This window comes from Oikopleura dioica, chromosome PAR (assembly GCF_907165135.1).
Source record: "Oikopleura dioica chromosome PAR, OKI2018_I68_1.0, whole genome shotgun sequence".
In the NCBI taxonomy this organism is placed as follows: domain Eukaryota; kingdom Metazoa; phylum Chordata; class Appendicularia; order Copelata; family Oikopleuridae; genus Oikopleura; species Oikopleura dioica.
This window is the reverse complement of record NC_137293.1, coordinates 14412692-14434579: the sequence shown is the minus strand read 5'-3', so window position 1 is coordinate 14434579 and position 21888 is coordinate 14412692. Positions and strand designations below refer to the sequence as shown.

At 42.1% G+C, this 21888-nt stretch overlaps 10 protein-coding genes across 10 annotated transcripts in view; 3 read left to right on the top strand and 7 right to left on the bottom strand.

Moving 5' to 3' along the window:
* LOC145705526 (uncharacterized) overlaps nt 1-15864 on the top strand; it is a 73671-nt gene extending 57807 nt beyond the window's left edge. The window contains exons 2-9 of the mRNA XM_081783005.1: nt 13061-13274; nt 13316-13548; nt 13682-13847; nt 14486-14609; nt 14671-14907; nt 14952-15299; nt 15344-15563; nt 15610-15864. Coding sequence (XP_081639131.1) covers nt 13062-13274; nt 13316-13548; nt 13682-13847; nt 14486-14609; nt 14671-14907; nt 14952-15299; nt 15344-15555 — 1533 coding nt within the window. The 5' untranslated portion in view covers nt 13061 and the 3' untranslated portion in view covers nt 15556-15563; nt 15610-15864. The remainder of the gene's footprint in view (nt 1-13060; nt 13275-13315; nt 13549-13681; nt 13848-14485; nt 14610-14670; nt 14908-14951; nt 15300-15343; nt 15564-15609) is intronic.
* Nucleotides 182-814, bottom strand: LOC145702020 (uncharacterized). The gene is made up of 3 exons (XM_081779231.1): nt 665-814; nt 379-621; nt 182-331 (listed from the first exon to the last, which is right to left on the bottom strand). Exons 1-3 carry the CDS (start codon nt 812-814, stop codon nt 182-184), a joined length of 543 nt encoding a protein of 180 aa, XP_081635357.1.
* Nucleotides 845-1573, bottom strand: LOC145705836 (mediator of RNA polymerase II transcription subunit 19-like). Its single transcript, XM_081783333.1, has 4 exons — nt 1450-1573; nt 1206-1407; nt 1058-1164; nt 845-1014 (listed from the first exon to the last, which is right to left on the bottom strand). The coding sequence occupies exons 1-4, from the start codon at nt 1547-1549 to the stop codon at nt 947-949; spliced, it is 477 nt and encodes a 158-aa protein (XP_081639459.1). The 5' UTR covers nt 1550-1573; the 3' UTR covers nt 845-946.
* LOC145705834 (androgen-induced gene 1 protein-like) lies at nt 1579-2507 on the bottom strand. The gene is made up of 2 exons (XM_081783331.1): nt 2312-2507; nt 1579-2268 (listed from the first exon to the last, which is right to left on the bottom strand). Exons 1-2 carry the CDS (start codon nt 2505-2507, stop codon nt 1823-1825), a joined length of 642 nt encoding a protein of 213 aa, XP_081639457.1. The 3' UTR covers nt 1579-1822.
* Nucleotides 2546-4206, bottom strand: LOC145705832 (uncharacterized). Its single transcript, XM_081783329.1, has 4 exons — nt 3385-4206; nt 3170-3330; nt 2975-3122; nt 2546-2924 (listed from the first exon to the last, which is right to left on the bottom strand). The coding sequence occupies exons 1-4, from the start codon at nt 4155-4157 to the stop codon at nt 2546-2548; spliced, it is 1461 nt and encodes a 486-aa protein (XP_081639455.1). The 5' UTR covers nt 4158-4206.
* LOC145705835 (androgen-dependent TFPI-regulating protein-like) lies at nt 4268-6602 on the bottom strand. The gene is made up of 2 exons (XM_081783332.1): nt 6234-6602; nt 4268-4944 (listed from the first exon to the last, which is right to left on the bottom strand). The coding sequence occupies exons 1-2, from the start codon at nt 6600-6602 to the stop codon at nt 4783-4785; spliced, it is 531 nt and encodes a 176-aa protein (XP_081639458.1). The 3' UTR covers nt 4268-4782.
* Nucleotides 6634-8317, bottom strand: LOC145705833 (prostatic acid phosphatase-like). The gene is made up of 6 exons (XM_081783330.1): nt 7843-8317; nt 7641-7799; nt 7438-7597; nt 7248-7390; nt 7043-7206; nt 6634-7001 (listed from the first exon to the last, which is right to left on the bottom strand). Exons 1-6 carry the CDS (start codon nt 8312-8314, stop codon nt 6753-6755), a joined length of 1347 nt encoding a protein of 448 aa, XP_081639456.1. The 5' UTR covers nt 8315-8317; the 3' UTR covers nt 6634-6752.
* On the bottom strand, nt 8357-8949 carry LOC145705838 (electron transfer flavoprotein regulatory factor 1-like). The gene is made up of 2 exons (XM_081783334.1): nt 8841-8949; nt 8357-8699 (listed from the first exon to the last, which is right to left on the bottom strand). Exons 1-2 carry the CDS (start codon nt 8849-8851, stop codon nt 8411-8413), a joined length of 300 nt encoding a protein of 99 aa, XP_081639460.1. The 5' UTR covers nt 8852-8949; the 3' UTR covers nt 8357-8410.
* Nucleotides 11325-12499, top strand: LOC145703689 (uncharacterized). The gene is made up of 3 exons (XM_081781074.1): nt 11325-11982; nt 12031-12220; nt 12267-12499. The coding sequence occupies exons 1-3, from the start codon at nt 11338-11340 to the stop codon at nt 12437-12439; spliced, it is 1008 nt and encodes a 335-aa protein (XP_081637200.1). The 5' UTR covers nt 11325-11337; the 3' UTR covers nt 12440-12499.
* Nucleotides 15865-18266: 2402 nt separating the features above from the next.
* Nucleotides 18267-21091, top strand: LOC145702019 (uncharacterized). The gene is made up of 12 exons (XM_081779230.1): nt 18267-18369; nt 18412-18504; nt 18558-19383; nt 19435-19702; nt 19747-19873; nt 19920-20035; nt 20083-20157; nt 20202-20332; nt 20378-20522; nt 20561-20655; nt 20700-20841; nt 20885-21091. The coding sequence occupies exons 1-12, from the start codon at nt 18267-18269 to the stop codon at nt 21089-21091; spliced, it is 2328 nt and encodes a 775-aa protein (XP_081635356.1).
* Nucleotides 21092-21888: the final 797 nt, after the last annotated feature.

Below are 21888 nucleotides of genomic sequence, written 5' to 3'. Positions count from 1 at the left end.
TCCGGGGTAGGACCAGCTTGATAACCAGTCAATCCTTGGATTTATTGAGAGTTAGACCCACCATTAGACTCGTCTTGACAAGACTGAGAAAACTTGAATTTATAACGGCATCAATAATGCCCCTCTCCAACTCTTTGATAAAGAATCTTCCGAATAGCAAAGTCGCTTGCTGTGCGAAAATTTATGCGAAAATTTGGGAATTTTTGCGAAGCGAAAGCGAAGCGAATTCTGCTCTCCAGTGCGAAGCGAAGCGAAAGCGAATTCGCTTCGCTTCGCATCGCTTCGCAATAAAGCGAATTCGCACTGCGAATTTAGACCCCTGAACCAGGAGCTGAAGTGATCAAATTCAAAATGAAGAATAGAGGTTATTTTACTCACGCTTTTTTGATCTTCGACTTTGTTGAGTCGCCCAAAAAGTTTGTCAAAGGTATCCTTGACCGGCTTTGTCAGCTTGTTCATTGGGAAATCCTCATGGCTGTATGGCGGAATACTTTCGGGTGCCATAAGAGAGCTTCCGAGTAAATTGGAGGCATCGAAGATTGAAGTCGATTTCAAGAGCTCCTGGGTTGTTTCTGGCGAGAGCTCAAATGGCTGTCGCTTTGGTGGGCCCTTCTTGACGGGCTAAAATGACTTAGCTTCGAGGAATCATGATTTAGATATGGACCTTCTTGGTAGCTGTCGCCTTCGATTTCTGACTGTCCCCAGCGCCAGTATTGTTCGTCTTCAGGACGCTGACTTTCTTGACCTCTGGCGAACCTTTGGCCGCTGGCTTCTTTTTGGAGTCTTTGACGACTTCCCAATCGGATTTAGCCATTCTAACAATTTTTCTCTGTTTTTCAAGCGATAAAATTTCAATAGTCTTAGATTTAGAAAAGCAAAATGGCAGGATGACAGATATCGACACGAAAAAATAATGAACGGTTGGAAAAAGCGAAAAGGTATCGTGTTATGAGATCTCTCTCTTATCTTTCTTCTTATCTTTTTTGTCTTTTTTCTCCTTCTTTTTCTTCGGGTCTGAAAATGACGTTGAAAGCATAGAGGAAAATAAAGCGCACACCTTTTGATTTGTCTTTACTCGATTTGTCTTTTTTCCGCTTTCTTCTAGGGGCTGTGTGAAGTTCTTCTACTAGTTTTTCAGGCAGTGCAGTTGCACCCACATTCGACCTTGAAAAGTTGAAACAAATTGATCGAAGTGCATTTTTTACGATTGGAGACGAAAGCTTTCCATTTGATTAGCAGTTAGATATTCAAGTGGCTTTGCGATGGGCTGAGGTCCTTCTATCAATGCTCTGATGCCAGTTCCACTCTCTGCAGGGGTGTTTTGAACACCAGGAAGATCAGGGAGGAAATCCGAAAGCGTCTCTTTCAGCTTCTTTTGGCAAAATTTATGATACGCGTGTTTCAATCCTTAAAAATCTTTGAATATAAGAGCTAGGAACGATTTTTAACCTCTAGCGACAATGAGATTATTTGCGCCAGTCTCTTGCGTTACTGCTGGAATGTGACGATCTTTGAGTAAGTACACGGGCTCGATTCCGAGGTCATCCATGTTCTAAAGCGAAGAAGTAAGAAACGAGGTTGATCGAGTGAGTCTACTGTAATTGAAGAATGTGGGAGGCGCAGGAGGTGAATCAAAATCTCCTGGTAATCAGTGATTTTAGTGAGGAGGTTGTAGGAATCGTGGAAGAGTCAGGATCATTAAAAATGCGTTTTTTCTTTGAAAAATGATTGAGTTCGCATGAGGCAAAAAAGGTGTAACGGGAAGTCAAAATAGTCTAAAACTGTGAAGGAAAAAGACACTACAAGTTTTTCACGAGAATTTTTACTGGGTCTTCTTTTTCTCCGGATTCGCCTTCGCGTTCAAGTAAAATCCTAAATTGTGGAAGACACCTGCGATGACAAAAACAGCAGGGAAAAATATCACAAGATGAGTAAACTTCATCACGTTCAAAAATGGATAAACCCATTTGCCAGTTTTCTCATGAATATGAATCAAAAGAGCTCCGTAGAAGCAAGCGTAAGAGGAAAGCCAGAAAGATGAAGATTTCTTCGAGAAATTAGGTCGTTCGAGTGAAAAGATGTTCATCAAAACGATTGGGAGGATCCAGAAGTGCTCGTTCAAATTCATCCACATCGGGTAGTAAGGATCGAGGGCCCTAGGGAAGATAAGCTCCCGATCAAGAAACCAGATCGCCCAGAACATCGAAAAAACGATAGAGTTTGCAGCGAAAGAGACTCCGAACAACAGCCGTTTTCCCAGATAATGACCTAAAAACAATCATTTAATGTTATTGTACGAGAGACTATTTACATTTTGACGAAAACTGGCCGAGAAAGAGAAGAGCATTCGTAAGCGTCAAAATCTGAAAGTTCTGATACGTCAAGAATCGCCAAAGACCAAGATATGCTCTTGCCCCGTCTAAGTGGACAGGAATATCGAGGTTGTTTCGACAGTATGTCTCGTAAAACATGTAGAAAATGACGAAAAAGCGCACCAGATTTATCATTCTAAAATTATATCCTGATGATTTAACAGCTTTTAAGATCAGCTATCAGCTTCTATTAAGTTTTCTAATTCTTCAGAATCAGACTTTTTAGGCCTCCTGCTTCTTTTCGTCCGTATTTTAACGAGTCCTGAAACCCCGATGAGAATGCTTTCGGCTTCATTTTTCTCGATTTCGTATGGAAGATCGTCGCATTTGAGCCGTTTTACGACGGTGGCGAGCTCGCTCATGTTCATATCTTGTATCGACGTGTTCAAAGTCGAGTAAATACAGGTCCAGGCGGGCTGTGGAACTTTTGAAGAAACAAGGGTAGTTAGAAGATGAGGTTGCTCGTCTACTGGCGTTTCTGCTATTTTATCGAAGGCGTAGGAGATGATCCTGCGTTGGTTGAGATGCAAGTCTTCATATCTAACTGCAAGCCTAAAATATGACAGATGATCAAAAAGCAGATAAAATAATTTTGGACTCACTTTGGTTGTTTCGCGTCTGTCAATGATTTCAAGGCGCATTCGTATTCCAACGCGCGAAAAAATGCTTCAAAGCGCGTGACCCGGATTTCATAGTGCTTGATCAGCTCCGTCCTCAATGTCAGCCATCTCTTTGTTGTCCGACCTTTTCCTTGAGCAAAAGTGTTAGCTTGAACTTTGAATAGGTAAAAATGCTACCTTTTGAACTGTTAAATTGGTGAATGAGCTCTGTGAGAATTAATTCGTTGAGGGAGAAAAGCTCGGTGCAGGAGATTAAGTTGTGCCCTTTTCGGAACCAAGCAAGTAGATATTTTAAAAAGTACCAGTATGCTCGCTCATCGATTGACAACGTATCGAACCTTGAAAATGTCTTCAGCCATGCCCAAAATGCCCTGATAACAAGATTTACTTACGCATTGATTGCCTCTGTTTCATTCAGCCCTTGATCCACATAAAATCGATAGGCAAGTTGCTGCCCATTTCTCGTATAAATCGGGAATTTGATCTTTGCCGTTCTTTGAAAATTCTCGATTGATATCTCCGAAGTCGCCACTTTCTCTTGGAGCAAAGAATGAACATCTAAATGCGTCATTTCAGGCTCGCAAAGATATAGTTTCTTCTGCTGCGGAGTAAGTTGTATTTTCCTGTCGGAATACGAGCTTTTTAATCGCTCAGTAAGTGCTCTGGAAGCTGTTTTCAGGTAGAACTGTCCAAAGAAATTTCTCAGGTACCATCTTCTATGCATTTCTTTCGTGTCACTGACTCCTTCTTGAATTATCGAGTCTAATGCTTCGTCTTCTATTTCTCCCACGTGACTTCCGTCTTCCAGGACGACGAATCCGCTGTATATTTTTTCATCGTTCACCAGTATGCTTTTCGATATCTCCAGCGCGAATTCCTCTGCTCTTTCGTACATCGCTTCATATTCCTCATAATCGTGGGTGCATAATCTCATGTACATAAACATCTTTCTCAATGCTTCATTCTCACTACTGTCCAATAATCCCATAATTTCATCTGCTCTCTGATTCTCGATTTTCATGATGTCGACGAAAAACTCCCTGAAGCCATCTTCGAATGGAAGTTGGGACATTGGGACGATTCGAGGGGGCGCAGGTTTCAACTGTATTTTGTACTTGAATACTGAAGATAGAGCTCGCCGAGGGCCGTGTTTTAGTAAACTCATGATCTCTCTGAACTGAGTTTTCTGTTCATCATAAGTTCAAGATGATTCATAACTTCAAGGCTACAGGAGATGCTTTCATACCAAAAAGAATAACCTACAAATAACTTGTTCAACAAAAAAACTTTATTTTTATATTATTTTTATTAACCTATTACGATAACGGTTCGTTGTTTGAAAAGATAAAGGAGGCAACAGTTGGACGAAAGAGAGTAATAAAGACTTGCTTGTCAGGGCAGAATGCATCTTGGTATACAAGTAGAATGATTAGTTTTTTCATCTACGGCAAACAATGGCTTGAAGAAAAGTCAGAATTATTGGTTTCTAGCTATTAGTCGTTTTTAACGGAACACTGCTTCTCGGCGGAGTCGGGCAAGATGTAAAACGAGATCGCGGAGAGTAACTTCGCCAGGCAAAGAGCGATAAAGCAGACGAGAAAGTAAAGTGGAATCAGGACACCCATCGCTTTGTAGAGTCCCAGACGCTCGAGGAATCCATATGGCCAGTAGCCGGTCGACAGGTTGTAGGAAATACATACGACGCAGTAGAACTAACACGGGGATTCAAAATATAATTTAAAGGAGAACAGTTTTCTCTGCATTAGAGGGGGCCAATCGGGTGCTGGTCTTTAGGAGATAGAATAGACTTCAGAATCCCTTGACGATAGAAAAACAAGGGCATCTTTCATCGATCGTCTTATCGAAATTTTGTGGCGCCCCATGATCAGCTCGTTTACCATTGCGGGAAAAATAGCTGTATGAAGAAGGAAATCCAAGCGCTCAGGAATGTACTGAAAAGTCAAGGAATAGTGTCAGATGAAATTAAAAAACTTCACTTGAGGCAAATTTTCGTAAAAAAACTTTTTCGTGCCCAGAAGAAAGAGCAGAAAAGCTGAGTCGAATGGACTAGATTTGACCAAAAAATTTAGACTTTATGACGTCACAAATTACGAAATAAAGTCCAAATTTGTGCATTTTGAGTAAATTTTGGGGCCACTTTTATGGGGGTTTCTGTTAGATTTATTCGACGTTCTATAGCTCAAAAAAATCGTCGTAAAAAACTGAGGGGGGGTTTTTAAGGGTTTTGAAAAAACTCAAGAAAAAATTTTTGACCACTTTTCGACCGGTCGGTTTGAAGGTGTTTCTCTTAGAATTTCTCGAAATCCGCGGAGACCCCCCCTCAATTTTTGATGACGATTCTTACGAGCCCAAGAACGCCGAAAAATTCAATCGGAAACCCCTTCAAAATCGGCCCCAAAGTTTTTTGAGGAAAATTAGTCATTATGACGTCATTCCAAAAAATTATAGAGCCGGAAGAAGACCAATCGACTCAGAATTTTCCATTCTTTTATATGAGGCCATAAAATATTTTTGAAAAATTTTGCCTCAAATAAAGTTTTTTAATTTCATGATGATTTCAAAAAACTTTTTGTGCGGCCGGAAATCGTAAAAAATCTGTCAGTGCAGTTTTCTTCAGCTCGTCGAGACGAGTCGTATGATGGGTCTTACTCCTGATAACTGTCAGGATTTACCGGTTTACCGGCTGGTTACCGGAAAATACGTTGTCACCCGCCGTTTTTGTTCTAGAAGTGGTTAACAGATGATCGACCCAGGAAATTGTTCCTTATATTCGGTTCTACTCTAGGCTCAAAGATGAGGCTCGTATCACTACTCTGAAGAGAGTTATCACAAAAACAGTAAATTTTACATGCATTTTGTTGTTGCTGCACGTTCCTGATTTTTAGTCCCATTTCTGCCATAAATAGTATTTTAGTGATAACTCTCTTCAGAGTAGTGATAGGAGCCTCATCTTTGAGCCTAGAGTAGAACCGACTATAAGGAACAATTTCCTGGGTCGATCATCTGTTTACCACTTCTAGAACAAAAACGGCGGGTGACAACGTATTTTCCGGTAACCAGCCGGTAAACCGGTATATTCTGACAGTTATCAGGAGTTAGACCCATCATTCGACTCGTCTCGACGAGCTGAAGAAAACTGCACTCATAGATTTTTTACGATTTCCGGCCCCACAAAGAGTTTTTTGAAATCATCCATCTCAGTTATTCATACGACTCCTACTTCTACTGTTTTGGGATTGCGCACGAGCGAGGGATCCTTCATGTACATTGCCCAGTAAATAACAAAAGTTGTAGTCGTTTGAGGTATCACGTAACTTTGGAACAACATCGAAGCCATTCTCCAACGGACAAGACCGAGATCAGCACAAAACAGCGCAAGAAAAGCGATCTTGTGGGACATTTGATTCAAGTGCGTGAGAAAAATGTAGCGACCGATTGTGTGCTTTTTGACAAGGTTGAACTCGTCGGGGACGATTTCGTTGACAGTTTTCTGATCGAACCACATTTTGATGAGGAGGCACAGCCAGCCCAGGCGAAAGGAATTAGTGAGCAAAAGATAGATCCATCGGAAAAACGAAATTCGTTGCATCTAAACAGCAGAATTTATCGTTGAAAATGAATTGAAGTTAATCGGAACCGTTTGATGGGTAGATTCGGAAAATATGAAATAGGTAATAACCGTTATAAACAAATACAGAAGCTGAAATACAAAATACAGTATACACACACAGGAAGAAACTTAAATTGATGGGTTGACAAAGTTTGAAGCAGGCACGCTCGACCATTTATCATCGACGGCCATAGAGAACTCCTGCTCTACCAGAGCGAGTCGCTCTGGGTGCTTTTTTGAACGTTTGGATAGGATGAAGTACGAAATGAAGATAGCCCAGGAGAGGGCTAAAAGAACAGCGAGGACGTTGGATTTTGTTTGGACGGCGGCAAAGTGCTCTGGGCTTGGATCCATGTGGTGACACTCCGCGTCCCAATTCTAGAGAAAGAGTAAGTTACAGGTGATTCTTGAGCTTCTACCAGGGGGATAACGGGAAGCCAAGCTAACTCCAGCTGGTCTAAGGGGCAAGGACTTTCACCACATGTTTCAGCAGTTAAATCGGTGAACTCATCGTCGTTTTTGTACCAGATTTCCACACTGTGCGTTTTGGAAGCCTCATCAAAATATCGCTCGAAAAGAAGGGCTAAAACAAAGATACAGAAGCCCCAGAGCGTTTGAACTTACCAGAAGCGTAAAATGGCTGTTTAAAATTTTCTTGTTGCGCGTTCATGGCTACTAGAGCTGCTGCAAGAGTCGTGTCGTGCGCAGAATAGACCAAGTACTTGACTGGGTCGTCAAAATCATATTGTTGCAACGGACTTCGAAGTCTACAAATGTCAAGCTTAAAAGCTTTAAAACTAATACTGGTACTGACTGTTCCAGAATATCTCCAAGAAGGACGCCTCCTTGCATTCTTGAAAGCTCAATTCTTCGATTTCCCTCAACATCAGTAAAGAGAGTTTGCATGGCGAGTCCTGCTGCCGCCGATAATCGATCATAGAGTGGCCCGGATAGTAGTTCAGCCGGAACAGTGTCTGAGAGTTCAATAAAAAAGAATGAAAAGTAGAACGAGCTAACCTGTGAAGTTATTGTATTTGTGGCAGTCGACGTTGTCAAAAATCGTCCACATGTTATTCAAGTCATATTCTTTTGTATCGTTCAAAAGTTCGGACATTTTTTTGAAGTCATCTGCGTATTTTTCGTTCAAAGCCTTGTATCCTGCAGTTTCCTGGATTTCTAAAACCATTTCGTCACCCAAGAGACCAGTAAATTTTCGAACCTTTGTTCTTTAAAATGTCCGCAAATCGTTTACAATTCATATTCGGATAGCGCAGAAGATTATCATTTTCCGTCGGCATTGTATGAACTGGAAACGGGACCATTCCGGGCGTGGAGACATTCAGGAAAGCGCCCAAATTCGCCACAGCAGATAGCAAGGTTCTATCTCTATCAGTAGATCGAACATAAATGTCTTTTCTTCTATAGTCTTCGTCGAAAGGATAAAAGTCCTTGTATCGATTTCTCAGGAACCTCCCAAGCTGTCGATGCATTTCCTTTCCATTTTCCGTGAGTTGTCCAGTCCCGTCCGGCCAAATTTCGAAATTGTCGCCGATCGAAGAGGTTTTTGAAAATTCCATGGGCGATCGCGCGCCATGCCGCCACAGGGCCAGAACGAAGTCGAGTTTCTTCTCAGCCATCGTTAAATTTAGAGAACATAACGAGATGACGATTCCGACGATGAAGCGGCTCATCAGTCTATAGAAAGGAAAAATTTAATAAAAACTAATAAGAAGTATTGTGAATCATCGAATCATGAATAAATATTAAAGAAAAAGAGAGTTTGTGAATTAAATATCAGCCTCGGCCGCTTGCATTATCCTCTGGCACTCGACTGCGTAGCTCCCATGATCGCCATATCGATTCTTCATGCTTCTATATTTCTTGAGCTGGTACAGCGCCAAAATTTCTTTTTCGACGAATTCTGCGTGAAAGATCAGTTTTTCGATTTTCTCCGGGTTTTCTTCTTGGCTGTTTTTTCGGAAAGCGTTCGACAGGGACCTAGTAAACTGGGCCTGGCCTTGGTGCCAATCTCGGCCAAGCCAGAGCATTCTTTTGTACAGATCAAGTACTCGCACTCTAAAAATAAATTGTTATATCACTCTGAGGGCGGAAAGCCTGCATCTGATAGGCTAGAAATCAATTTTGGGCATTTTGATTTGTTAAAAATCGAATTTCGAAAAATCTTTCTCCTCGATCTTTGGCAAAAATAATAGTTACCTTGTGGCCATTTTTTGACGGACCCCGATTTAGAGAAAGATCTTCTTTTAGAACCGGATAATCTCTTTCCTCTTCACGAAGATCCTCCGCGCGCCTCGGTGGCAACTGGCGCTGATTGGCGCCGAGCTTCTTTTCGTTCAGGAGCCAATTGAAAGGAAAACAAATTTTCCGCGCGGAGGAAAAGGGTTGAATTTGAACGCGGTATACGATTGGCCTTAGAATTAGCAAACTCTTTATTGTGTCCATGAAATCTGATTTTATAAAGATAGTTTCTAGACCAATTTTGCTTTCATTATTCAACTCTATCTATTCTTATTTCTCTTGCAAAAGAAAGAGAAAATGATTTATTTGATTGTTGCATTTTTGATACAGTCGTTCTTTGCAGCCGATATTACATGGATTGGGACAGATCCTTTGTCGATTAGCCTCAGTGACTATTCCTTTTTCGGGCTAAATGGTGATCCAATTTATGAGTTTGACGGAAGCTCCGTTTCTAAGGTTTCTTGACAAATCAGTTCTTCTTTTTTATGACGTTTTAGCTCAGTGACGGTACTTCAGACACCACTGCTATCAATGTTAAATTTCAATCGGAGTCTTTTATCAAGTGTGGAAGCAAAATGTGTCCAGCGATTGTTCTACTCGGTGAAAACGTTAGTACCACGATTTCCTTCTTAGTAAAGGCTTTTGTAGAAGGGAATTTCATTGAAATTGACAAATGCGACACTGGAAAAAGACGTCTTCGCATTAGAGCCCGGAAGCTGGCCAGATGCAGGCTTCGACGACGTCAAGAAGATTCTGACGTATCCAAGAAAAGTTCGCGAAGAGTTTGAACACTACAATTTTCTCTCAATCTTGACCTCGGAAAATGGCATTGATTACTCAGTTTACACAGGCAGGGGTCATCTTTTTAATCAATCTTTCAAGGAAAAAAATTGACTCTTTATCAGCAAAAATCATGGAGGAGAATGATGCTCTCTCGATGCAGGGTTTGATGAACTATGCGGTCAATACGACGTTTACTTCGACAAGTAAGCTTGTTCTTTAGACCTCGATGGTAACAGATTATTCAGCCTACAAAGATGCAGGCCTGAGCATGGTTAGAGCAGCAGTTTGCGTTCATTATTCGACCAATTCTGGCTCAAACACAGTCTTGTTCAACTCATCTTTTCCAGGTTGAAACGGACAGTTTTCGATTTTCGACCATTTCTTAGAACCTGGTGATGCGATATCCGAAATCACTTTGACGGGCGCAACAGATTTGAAGATCCAGTTGTCAGAAGCATCGACTGGAGGAATGTTCCTCTGGAACGTCAACAGCTTATTTTACTCATCCTTTGAGGGATATCTTCCGATGCGATTGAAATTCGTAAGCACTATATTGCGATGAAATTTTAATTTTTCTAGTCTGGAAGCAATTTCCCACCGAGTGGAGAAACTATACTTTCATTTGTTAGCGGCGAGTTGGGGGATTTCATGGTGATAACAGACACTGGAAATCCTGCGCCAAATAATCGAAAGATTTACTACGGCAAAGAGGGGTATTTCCGAGTTAATATCGAAGAAATCCCTTCTTTTGGAGGTTCCAATACGGACACTACGAAGTTTGCTTTACAGGTAGGCTTTACTTTTACGAAAAGATAGTCAATATAATCATAAAATTTAGTCGATGAGCAAAATCATCAAACTCCCATCTGACGAAGCTTCTTTCCACTCTGCCTCTGATATCTACGAGCTCAGTACTCTCACAACGACCCAATCCGCCTCCAAACCATGCGTGATTCAAAAGAACTCATTGGAAAACAGCACTCTCATCCTTGATTCCAAAGAGAGCGTCAAGCCCGTTGCGACTCTTCGCGGAACAAGTCCGGTAGCAGTTGTGGTCACGACTTCAGTGCCGAATGAAATGGTTCTTTCTTACGAAACTGATGATTCTCGTGATCAGAACGAGATTTATACGAAGAAAATTAGTACTTTGGTAAATCCGAAAGAAACTTCAAGGTGAAATTCGAATCAAAAATCTTCTATTCATCAAAATTATTTAAGAGATGAACCCGGTACACGAATCGTTCCCTTCGTCTCCTGGTACATAACAGACACAGTAATGAGTTGCACAGAGCCTTCCTTTTCCGTCTCCTTGCTTCACTACGGAACTTGCCCGACTGAGACTCGATTAATTGAGCCCGATGACAATGTCGCAGCCGGAAAATGGGTCTATGAAGGATTACACTCCATGACTCACTTTTTTCTTTCAAATATATTTCAATTTCACGTCGATGAAAATGGAAAGCTGACGAAAAGTAGCGAGACGAAGACATATTTGGAATCACAAGTTGGTTTTACGAATTCTGAGCACAAAAGAGGCAGTGGAAAGTGTACCAAAGTCAACTGTCCTTTCCAGGAAAAGATATTTCATTTTTGGCGATCCGATTTTATTGTGAAAAAAATAGAAAATTTTTCACCTTTTTTGGTCAGTATCTTTTTCAAGCGATATTATTACATGCCTAGTTTTATGATCGAAGCAAACGTTGGAAAACCATTCTTTCCAGAATTCAAAATTGTCGACGAAAACAAGCAGGAATACGACTTTGGTTACAAAGAGCACACACTTGTTGTTCTTGGCGAAATAACCGGAGGTTCTGGCTTCATGGGCACCAATGAAGAAAGAAAGACGTTTAACTTGGTCAAGAATACGATGGAGCTGATGAATTCTCAGTCCAGATCGTATGCGCCGCTGGCGAAAGGGATCTTAGAAATGAACGATATCAATTCCAATACTTCTGTCTATCAATACACTTTCAATGGCCAAATGGCCGGCTGCACCGGTGCTCACCAATCATACATCGGCCAGCTAGATAAGATCCTCCTCGCTCTCGGAAAGTCACGTGATTCCGTCTTCTCCGAAAACGATTTCGACTTCAGAGATGTCTGGAATCGACAAAATTTCGTCTCTTGTCGCGACAATCCAAATGCTACAATTCCGGACGAGACATTTTCCGAACTAAATTCAAGGCTCAAAGTTCCAGTTGAAACATTGGTTCAAAATCGAGAGAGCATCAACAAGCGAATAAGAGATTCTGTGATTGAAGGGCTCTTGGATGAAAATGGAGAGTACGAAGAATCTGTCCTGGACAATTTGCTTGAGGTTGTCTTTGAGTTGATAAGATTTTGGATTCTGATGGAATAAATTTAGATCCCAGAAAACGCAGAAAATTTCACTGGCTATGCGCCCCTACTGTGCTCATCAGAAGGAATCACTGATGGTGGTTGTACCAATCAGTTCATCTTCACCAAGCCTGGTCGATACGTCATGAGCGCAATCCTCCTCGACCAAAATGCCAGTGGATGCGATCTTCGGGTCTCATTCATCGTCAAAGTTAATGGTAAATAATCCTCGATTCAAATGCTTGCTTGCTGACTGGATTTAAGCCCTGCCCGATATCTCGCTTTCTGCCAACAAGCAAATGTTTCTGAGCACCGCTGCGATCACAGTGCTCGTATTCCTTTGGTATTTTGTTGAACCTTGCTTCTCGAGACAAAAAGATAAGCTTCAAAGCAGAGTGTCTCAGAAAATAAGTATTTCCTACGATCAAGATTACTGAAGCCTTTTGTTCATTATTATTGATAAATACTGCCGTTATTTCAAAAATAAATCCTTTACTTCAAGTCGTTTCTTTCGAGTATACATTTTGATATTTTCTGGGAAATTTTTTTCTGAAATTTGATTGGTTCACCGGTCAAATGGGGAAATCTGATTGGTTCGAAATTCTGTTAAAAATCATGGGTCGTAATTTACGACTCGTAAACAGTCCATCAGTGTCGCATAACCTTGTTTTGGCAATGAGGTAAAGGCTTTCATTAAAAGCACACTAATCGAAGCTGTAAAAATAGTGGAAGTTCGGAGTCGAGAAAGCTGGAGGGAAGATAAATAGCGCCCACGCGCGGACTCCGATTGGCCATTTCGACTGTAAAATTTCCTCCCGAGAGACAGATCCGCATCCTTTACTTACTGGAACATCGATGATCCTCCCTGATCGTAAAACGATTCTTCTTCCTAAGACTTGAAAAGAAATGATTTCTCGAGAACGAAATTGAAAATTGCTCCTTTTTTGAGAAATTCTTTCGAGAACATATTGATTTTTACCATTTGCCGGTCGATACAGCCTTTATTTTCAGCGAGAAAAGAGATCTTTGAATAAGTAACTTTTTAATTTTTGATTTAGAATGGAAAACCCCTCGGCAGACGTCGAGATGGACCAATTCGAAACGGTTTCTGAACTTCCAGCTGACGAAAACGGAGCTGGGAAGGAAAACGTCGAAAAAATGGAGACGGACGAAAACAAAGCGCCAAAAGAAGGAGAGGTCAAAAAGAGGGCACAAGCACCACCAATCGTCGTCAAAAAAGAACTTCCGGTTGAAGATGCTGACTGGGAAATTGTAAGTCTGAAAGAAAGTATTTCTGATTCGAACAATTCTAGGGGTTCGAAGACGAAGCTGAAGTCGACCAAGCTCAAGCGAAAGTGGTCATCCCTAACTTCAAAGAAAACCTGATCGCCAACATGACCAAGGTGAAGGCGGACAAGGACACTTGCGACGTCATCCTCCGCGTCAAAAAAGGCAACTTCTACTGGGCTTCCTTCTGGGCTCATCGCTCCGTCCTCATCGCCAATTCTCCCGTTTTCGCCGAAGCGCTCGAGAAATTCACCACATAGTAAGTTTCCCCGCTTGGTGGAAATAGCTCTCTTTTACGCGCCAAATTTAAAGCCGCCTTTTTGGCGGAATAAAAACTTTTTTATTTCTTTTACAATTTGAAACTTGAGATTTAAAATTTTATGAAAATCTAGTGGCCTGCCGGGCGTTGAAACGGTCTGTCGACCAAACTTAGTCCTCCCTCGGAAAATTCACGGCGCCGCTTTGGCTGCCCTTATTGACTGGATGTACACTGGAAAACTTTGCATCCAAAATCAGAAAGCGCTCGGACACCTTCCGCTCGTCGCGTATTACCTGAAGGTATCTTTTACAAAAAATCTTCACAAAAAGAAAGAGTTTCGACGAGTGCTTTTCTTTAAAAAATGGAGAGGCCTTAAAATTGCCTGTAATCGAAATCGAATGGATCAGTATATCACTGTACGCGACAGTAAAGCTACAGTAATAAGTAAAACAGCAATTGAACAACCGACTTTTGACGGATTCGGTAGTAGCGAAAAAACAGCCCCCTTGCTTCATTTATCATTTTTTCTAACCATTTTTAGCTGAAGGATCAACTTGGAACTGGATCTGCGCAAAAACCCCTGTCCATCTCAAATCGACATGGACAGAAGCATGAGCAATGTTTAGGTTTAGTCCTTAAAACCGGTACTTTTTCCGTTAGCCTAGCATTGATAAAAAACACCATCCCTTTCGCGCCGCAAAATCCGTCAAATTTCGCACTCTGGCTTTTCCAGCTCCAACTTTTTTTGGAACTGACACTCATTGAAAAGTCGCTCACCACTGGCTCTCAACTTTCCAGTTTGGCTAGAGCGACAGCTTTAGAAATTTCTTTCTTTCTTCATTCAGAAAACAGCGAATTCTCTTTTGAGATAGTCGCTAAGAAGTTCTTTGATAGAACTGTTAATGGATACAGCATTTGTTAATTGAGTTTTATCCAGGTGCAACCATTGATTGACGAGCTGGATAATATTTTCGGAAAATTTTCGAGTGCCGGTTGCAAACTCATTGATGAAGAGGTCGCCGATGCCGAGGCTGTTGGAACGGAAAATGACGACAATGAAGGTAAGATCGTCCCAGGGACGCTGTCCCTCTTACCCTTTTCTCATTTCATCTTTTCTTGCAGATGAAAAGAAAGAAGAGAAGAAACGCTCGCAAAAAGACAACAAGTCGTCGGAAGAAGCTAAAGCGACCGAAGAAGCTGCTGGCGAAGAAATGAAGGAAGAAAACGCCGACGCTGAAGCTAAACCTGAAGAGGAAAAGAAAGAAGACGAGAACAAACCAAAAGATTGGATCGTCAACAAATGGCTCAAGCGCAAATGGGCGGCTGAACTTCCAGCAATCAAACCCATCCCGGGCTTCTGTAAGTCGTTCTCATCCATGTCTCCAATCAACTGATCTGTTTAGACATCATGTTGCAAGCTGATTCGCACCGCGTAAAATCATCCAAGGGAAAGAAAGGCGAAGATCCCTTCGACCCTCCTCCATCTGTGCTCGACACCAACTGGCTCGCAGCTTACAATCAGTTCAAGGCCAAGGCGCTGTTAAAGAAGAACAACCACCAGAATAACCGTGGTCGGGGCCGTGGCAATCGAGGCAACCACCGAGGCTTCGGAAACAACCGCGGTGGAAACAACTGGCGCGGAAATGGTGGACCGAGAGGTGGATACCGAGGAGGATGGAATGGACCTCCACAAGGTTGGAACGGACCCCCTCATGGTGGATACAACCACGGAGGATGGGGAGGACCACCAGGTATGAATTAGGAAAAAATTCTCGTACGTCAATTCTTTTCCTAGCCTACCATCAGCAAGGACCAGGATACGGCGGACCAAGAGGTGGTTATGGAGGTCCAAGAGGCGGCTACGGCGGACCTAGAGGTGGATACCACAACGGCGGCGGCGGATACAACAACCACGGCGGCGGATATCACAATGGTGGAGGCTATGGCCAAGGATATGGCGGTGGAAGGGGCCGTGCTGGAGTTCGTGGACGCGGCCGTCCATATTAATGATTTTCGTAAGCAAAGGACACGGGCTTGATCATCACTCATGTTGGTTTTTAGATTCTTTCTCCGATCGTTCCTTCATGTTTATAGCCCCAGTTTGTGCGACTCAGATGAGCGGATCCTCCCACACTTATCATCACCTTTCAACATAACTTTCAACTGACTCCATTTATTTCCTTATTCCCTGTTTCTTTAATTCGAACTGCCATGTCAGAGTTCTCCCTCCTTTGCAACACCTTGCATCGGACCTAGACCAATACAAAAAAAACAAAACGAAAAACAAAATAAAACTCACACAGAATTCACTCTCAACCTCGTTTACAAATACAATCGCTTCAGATGTTTGGCCTCGGGACCTTGCTCGAAGCTTGTTTGTTATTTGTGAATGCAGTCGCGGTTTTGCATGAAGAAAGATTCTTGAAAAAATACGGATTGTTACGGGTTCAAAATAAGCTTGAATCAGACACCAAATGCAGATCTTGGTGGAATTTAAATTTGAACCTGAATAAAGGTAGAAGACTCGGCAAACAGTTTCGGTCCTCCTGGCATAAAAGTCCAAGTTATCCGCCTCATCAACGCTGTACGAACTGTCATGAGAGGTAGGATCTTTGATTTTCCTCCCTAATTCAGACACTTTTTAGTGCCCTTAATCGCAATAAACATGTTCGCAATTGTGTATCTCCTGCTCCTCGGATGAACGGATTAGAGATAGCGCCAACTTCGTAGTGCAATTCACCTTTTTAAAAACTAAAAACTTGCAGCCTTTTCTTCTCACACATGTTACTATGATAGCCGATTAAATTCTGTACTAATCGAAACAATAATTCGAAAGCCTTCCCTTTCATGTCCTTTTTGACAGGAGCTAAGCTTCAGTCAGCTGTTCAGGCTTGTATGTTCGCGCTTTTTCGGCGCTTCCGCTTTTCGAGGGATGAACAAGAAGCTCTAGAATGATCAGTGCAAATCGAATCGTGCGCGTTCTCCGTCGCCATGGCGCTGCAAAAACAAACCAAACAGGTTTTGGCCGCGAGCGCGAGGCTCGCAAAGCCCAAATGTCATCCGCTACGACGAAATGACCAAAGACGCGCAGTACACCATTAACTATGAAAATCCTTCGCTGCCAACGTACGCTGCGAAGGAGTATTTCGATGATTTACTGGGCGAGCGATTTGAGAATGATTGGAAAAGCGTCAGATGTGCTCTCTTGTCGCCTGCAAAAAAGTGTGCGTTTGTGACGGATCCGAATGAACAACTCATTGAAACGCTTGAATCTATTGGCGCTCAAAACATCATGGGAACTTTCTCCAGCCGCGCAGAAACCGTTCTACAAAAAGAACAAGAAAATCTCTTAGAACTGAAAACTGAGGGTCCCGGAGAAGGGATGACAGAAGCAGAGCATTACAATAAACTCATCAGAACGCGCCTTCTCGTCGAGCAAATGGAATCATCAATAGAGGCTTCTAGACAACTGGTTATTTACGCAACGCCTTTAGGAAATTTCAATCAGCTTCCGAGACCTCTAGCGATTAATAACGGACTCAAAGACTTCATCAAAACTGACTTGGCGGATGTCTTCGTTGCTCTGGCTCACGCTCCGCGAGCTTCTGAAAATTGCTTGTTGCTAAATTCAGAAGCTGAAATTGTTCCTCTTCTTCTGCGAGCTGCACCTTACTGTATGTTTTGTCTCAACAACGGAGAGTACAACGCAGCGAGAAACGTCATCGCGAGTGTAAAAGAATACCTCGATCCAGACAACACTGAAGAAAGAATTCATGCAAAAAGTGATAAGACATTGAAATATGGCGAAAACTTGGCCGATGATATTAGCGAGCATTACATAAGGGAAGGCGTATTTTCGTCAATTTTACTTGACGCTGAGAGCACGAATGATCGAGTTTCCATGAACGAGAATTCTTCCTTGAACCTTTTTCATCCTAGCCACACGCACATTCGTCAATCGTTGCCGATTTCGCAGAAAAATCAGTTGAAAAAGGAAGGGATACGTATCAGCAATTGTAATTCCCTAAAGTAAGAACTTTGCTTTGCCAATTTGAACAAAAAGCGATCCTAAAATAGGCTCTTCAATTATGCCGTCCCGGCGGTCATATAACCTACGTCAGCAATACTCTCAGTCATTTACAGAACGAGTACGTCGTCCAAGCCGCTGTCAAAGAGGTCTACATCGAGCATTCCATAACAGTGCGCTCTGTTCCGCTTCATTTCATACCTTATTGCTTGCCTGAGCTTAACTTTTACTCTGAATCAAGATTGGGTCAAATGGTAGTGCCAGATATGGGCAAAAACTATGGCCCGAAATATGTTTGCAAGCTATATCTCGAGTAGCTTCAAACTTAAATACAAAACGAGATGAAACTGTACAAACTTGAAAGAAAACTTGTCACCTTTGATCATGATGCTTGTCTCAAAAGAGGATGAACCTTGACGGTGACCTTTGACCCTTGTTTCTGTATGACATCAGCGCTGCTTCACAAATCGTATTCAGATTCGGGCGAAAATCGTGCAGAAAAATCTGAGAAAAAATAACGAAACTCTTCGAGACTATTTTGTTGGGATACTTTTTTTGGAAGAAGAGTTGACCTCAGAATAAGATAGAAGCGTCGGTGCTCGAATGTTCCGTAAGAGATCGTTTCTAGCAGTGTATTTGATACTTACTTTTGCACCTAGAGAAATAATTGAAAGAAGGCTGAGAAGGAAGAATGAGCGAGAAACAGAATAACTTTGTGAAAATATGGGCTGTTGTGGCGCCATTGGCGGCTCTAGCGGGGCTTTATTACGTTCACTCGAGAAGAAGGCGAACTGGTGAGATATTGATTCATGAGCTTCGGGTCATATCTACTTTAGATGCTGAGTATGTAGCACCAAGTATCAAAGAAGTTGCGAAACGAGTTGATCCACCACAAAGCTCGAAAAAGGCTAAAGCAGCTAGCAAGACAGGTGATCACATAATCACCTCCCATCGCTTTCCCTAACCATATTTCTTATATAAGCCGCTCTATCTTCCGAAGAAAAGGAAAAAGTTCCTGAGAAGGCACAGGAAGATGTTAGTAGACCAAGGGTTGACTCGGGTATTTCTACCATGGATTCAAGCAATAGTCAAGCTCCAGAGCTAGTAGCACCTGAAACGATAGAGGAATGCTCTACTGCTCAGCTTGAAGCTGAAACTCCCCAGGTAGAAACGAATACGAAAAAGGAAGATCCATCAGAAGATGAGGAAGAGGAAGAACTTATTACTGTTTCGAAAGAAGTTGTTTGTGTAAACTCTGCTCCTGCCGTCCTTATGGACAGTCCAGAGCCAGAAGCAGAGGCACAAGAAGACACGGAAGAGATTGTTGAAGAAATCGTGACAGAAGAGAAAGTCGAAGTTGAAGCTGTAAATGGCCGATGTTCTTCGGAAAAGTCCTATGAGATCATCGAATGCGCGGAAGTTAACGGAGAAGAAGACTCACGGGAGTCACTCGAATTCGAGATTGACACAAAAGAGCCACTGACAAATGTGACTGAGATTGTTGAAGAGGAGTCTACTTCTACCTCTGCTTCTTTAACGACGGGCGCTTCAGGCGCTACCGCAGCATTGCCAAAGCACATGGCGCTGGATCGTCGGACAAGAACGGAATCTGAAAATCGAGACTGGGACAATTGGGCTGATTCTCCCACGATGAAGGTGAAGAACACCCCCGTTGTGAAGGAAAATGGAAGCTCAAAGAGCTCCAAGTCGAATGGAAAGGCAAAGGAAAATGGAAACACTCCAAATTCGAGAAATTCCGAGAGAAAATCCAAGAACGGTAGCTCCAATGGACTTTCTAAAAAGGAAAGGTTCTAGATCACTTTTCACCTCTAGATTCACCCCTTTGAAATCCCTTGGAGATTGAATTTGAACCACACAAAGGCTAAGAACTTGAAGAAGGTGATGGAGGCTTCGAACGAAAACGATAACAGAGATTCGACGACTCCTGACTCTGCCAAAGAATCGGACGCCTCAAAGACGAAGTCGAAGAAGCGCAGAAACGGAAAGAAGAAGAAGTCCTCGAGCACTTCCACATCCAAGTCGTCAGTGAAAGCTCCATCGAGCGATTCAGGAACGGCGACTGATGACAATATCGAGCGATATATGGAGATTTCCGGCTTCCCAGCGGTAAGATCTTTTAAGAAAGACTCTTCTTTAGTTTTATCTTTTAGTCAATGGTTGGTGCGCTCATTGGTCGAAGCGGCAAGAACATCAAGACCATCCAAGAGCAGTCAAAGTGCAAGGTCCTCGTGAAGGAATACCCAGTCGAAGGAGGCGGACAATACATTGCTATTGAAGGTATACTTGCTATGAATTCGCTCCCATGCTCATTTGAAACCCAAAGGTACGAGCAAAAACATCCTCAAGGCAGTCAAAATCCTGAAAGAACGCTTCCCAGACGTCAACTTCTCACAAGAACTGCTAGAGGAGACCCTTTCTAATTCGCCTCTTGTCCCACAGGTAGGAGTTTCCAAACTGAAATGACATCTTCTTATTTGCATCTGTAGGAGCCTGCTGGTACCGGCTACGAGGACTACTACTTTGACTACAGCGCGACTTACGAAGGCCCTACTAACAACGAGGTCATTTTAAAATTGTTATCTCGTGGAATGAACTCAAAATCTAGGGACAAGTCGAGCTCGTCCGAGGTGTCCCAGTTGAGGTGCGAGTCACCTCTCTTGGACCAGACTTCAACGATGTCTGGCTTCAGCCCTATACCCACCCATCGCACGACAAGTTCTACTCCTTCGAGTCTAGGTAATATTTTATCACCTCTTATGAGGTTTTTAGCCCGCAATTTAGCATGTGCGAGTTTTACAACGCCGACGAGTCCATCTCCATCATTCCTCCGTCCCAATACCTGCCCTTCGGCTCTTACGCGGCTGTCCTTCATCATACAACTGATGAAATTACTGGAAAGGAAGTCGGAAAGTGGTACAGAGTTCAGGTAATTGAATGCAGTGACTTCTTCCCTTTTATTCTTAGATCTACCAATACACCGACGATTACAACGCAATGGTGCTCTATCTGGACTTTGGAAACTACGCTTCCGTCCCTACTGAAATGATCCGACAACTCATGTAGCTACTTCCATCATTCTTCCAGAATAATTGACTGAATTTAGGCCTGAATTCCATCCCCATGAGTGTGGCATTCCTTTCCAGGTTGTTCACGCCCAACTTGAAGGTGTCGAAAACCCGACTGATAATGTTATGGGACCAGTAGTCTACGATATTATCCGCAAATCTCCGCAAAGCTCGCTTGTGGTGAGTTTTATTTTGGGAAGACATGAAATAATAAAAAATTAAGGCGGAGGTAACTGGCTATGATGAGCTAGCAAAGCCAGTCGTAAAGTTGATGTATTATACTGGAGGACAGAAGGTGCTTATTAACGATATTGTGAACGAGACGGTGACAGCTCTCAAACGAAAGCAAAGTAAATCTGCAGAAAGTATAAAGCCATGGTTTGACAACTTCTTTCAACAACTACAATTTCTCAATCAAATTGAAAATTGAGTTAAAAACCCATGCTAAGATTGTTCCAGACACGAAAAATTCGACAGTTGCAGCTAGTAGTTAAAAACAAGCCCCAGTTGTGTATTTATTCCTAATATATATTAATATTATTATCAAAACTGATACACTTGATGTCAGCACTTGAAATATGGCGTTGCCACATTTTAACATTTTTATTTATGTCCATATTTCTTTCCATTTAACATATCTTCACAATTTTGTTTTGGAGGATCTCGATTACATTATTGACTTACTGGAAAATTGCGCGTTTGTTTGAGCGATTCCTGGAAATCTGAAATATCCTGACTCCCATTTTAGACTTTTAAAAGTTTCTTGCTTCTTCAAAGAGCTCGTTTTTTGGCTCTTCAAGAGCTGGCTGGATATGATTAATTTAGAATCAATTTTAAATATGCATATGCTCCATAATCGTGTGCCCATATCGTAACACTGACATTCGTAAACAATTGCAAGTCAATCATATTTATTACTTTTTTTTCCATCTGACATCAAAAACAAACCCAGTTATCTGCGATAACAGAAAAGACAAAAAAAGTTTCGTGATCCTTTCTTGACGCTTCCCGCATTTTATTTCTGACATTACTGACTACTGTGTACTGCTAAATATTTTTACTACGCTGCAGTGAGCCAAGTGCTGCGAATTTGGTTCAATGATTGATCTTTGAGAAGGTTTTTATTTGTGAATAAAGCGATGAGCATTTATGAAAAAATTATCAAAGCAACAGTTCTTATTGTTGTTCCATTGTGTCTAATTGTTGAAGGCAATTTTTGAAGCAATT

What these genes read in the sequence shown, in the direction of transcription:
- LOC145702020 (XM_081779231.1), bottom strand. Translation starts at nt 814, where the DNA reads ATGGCTAAATCCGATTGGGAAGTCGTCAAAGACTCCAAAAAGAAGCCA. An exon ending in AGGCGACAGCTACCAAGAAG is followed by an intron (nt 622 to 664) that starts GTCCATATCTAA and finishes AAGTCATTTTAG; the next exon opens with CCCGTCAAGAAGGGCCCACC. An exon ending in AAGTCGAAGATCAAAAAAGC is followed by an intron (nt 332 to 378) that starts GTGAGTAAAATA and finishes TGATCACTTCAG; the next exon opens with CTCCTGGTTCAGGGGTCTAA.
- LOC145705836 (XM_081783333.1), bottom strand. Translation starts at nt 1,549, where the DNA reads ATGGATGACCTCGGAATCGAGCCCGTGTACTTACTCAAAGATCGTCAC. An exon ending in TAATCTCATTGTCGCTAGAG is followed by an intron (nt 1,408 to 1,449) that starts GTTAAAAATCGT and finishes AAGATTTTTAAG; the next exon opens with GATTGAAACACGCGTATCAT. An exon ending in GAGTAAAGACAAATCAAAAG is followed by an intron (nt 1,015 to 1,057) that starts GTGTGCGCTTTA and finishes CGTCATTTTCAG; the next exon opens with ACCCGAAGAAAAAGAAGGAG.
- LOC145705834 (XM_081783331.1), bottom strand. Translation starts at nt 2,507, where the DNA reads ATGATAAATCTGGTGCGCTTTTTCGTCATTTTCTACATGTTTTACGAG. An exon ending in CGGCCAGTTTTCGTCAAAAT is followed by an intron (nt 2,269 to 2,311) that starts GTAAATAGTCTC and finishes GATTGTTTTTAG; the next exon opens with GTCATTATCTGGGAAAACGG.
- LOC145705832 (XM_081783329.1), bottom strand. Translation starts at nt 4,157, where the DNA reads ATGAGTTTACTAAAACACGGCCCTCGGCGAGCTCTATCTTCAGTATTC. An exon ending in GAAACAGAGGCAATCAATGC is followed by an intron (nt 3,331 to 3,384) that starts GTAAGTAAATCT and finishes GACATTTTCAAG; the next exon opens with GTTCGATACGTTGTCAATCG. An exon ending in CCAATTTAACAGTTCAAAAG is followed by an intron (nt 3,123 to 3,169) that starts GTAGCATTTTTA and finishes CTTTTGCTCAAG; the next exon opens with GAAAAGGTCGGACAACAAAG.
- LOC145705835 (XM_081783332.1), bottom strand. Translation starts at nt 6,602, where the DNA reads ATGCAACGAATTTCGTTTTTCCGATGGATCTATCTTTTGCTCACTAAT. An exon ending in GCAATCCCAAAACAGTAGAA is followed by an intron (nt 4,945 to 6,233) that starts GTAGGAGTCGTA and finishes TTGACTTTTCAG; the next exon opens with TACATTCCTGAGCGCTTGGA.
- LOC145705833 (XM_081783330.1), bottom strand. Translation starts at nt 8,314, where the DNA reads ATGAGCCGCTTCATCGTCGGAATCGTCATCTCGTTATGTTCTCTAAAT. An exon ending in CTTGGAGATATTCTGGAACA is followed by an intron (nt 7,391 to 7,437) that starts GTCAGTACCAGT and finishes TGACATTTGTAG; the next exon opens with ACTTCGAAGTCCGTTGCAAC. An exon ending in GGCTTCCCGTTATCCCCCTG is followed by an intron (nt 7,002 to 7,042) that starts GTAGAAGCTCAA and finishes CTCTTTCTCTAG; the next exon opens with AATTGGGACGCGGAGTGTCA.
- LOC145703689 (XM_081781074.1), top strand. Translation starts at nt 11,338, where the DNA reads ATGCCTAGTTTTATGATCGAAGCAAACGTTGGAAAACCATTCTTTCCA. An exon ending in TCCTGGACAATTTGCTTGAG is followed by an intron (nt 11,983 to 12,030) that starts GTTGTCTTTGAG and finishes GAATAAATTTAG; the next exon opens with ATCCCAGAAAACGCAGAAAA. An exon ending in ATTCATCGTCAAAGTTAATG is followed by an intron (nt 12,221 to 12,266) that starts GTAAATAATCCT and finishes ACTGGATTTAAG; the next exon opens with CCCTGCCCGATATCTCGCTT.
- LOC145702019 (XM_081779230.1), top strand. Translation starts at nt 18,267, where the DNA reads ATGAGCGAGAAACAGAATAACTTTGTGAAAATATGGGCTGTTGTGGCG. An exon ending in ACAATACATTGCTATTGAAG is followed by an intron (nt 19,874 to 19,919) that starts GTATACTTGCTA and finishes TGAAACCCAAAG; the next exon opens with GTACGAGCAAAAACATCCTC. An exon ending in TTCTACTCCTTCGAGTCTAG is followed by an intron (nt 20,333 to 20,377) that starts GTAATATTTTAT and finishes CCCGCAATTTAG; the next exon opens with CATGTGCGAGTTTTACAACG.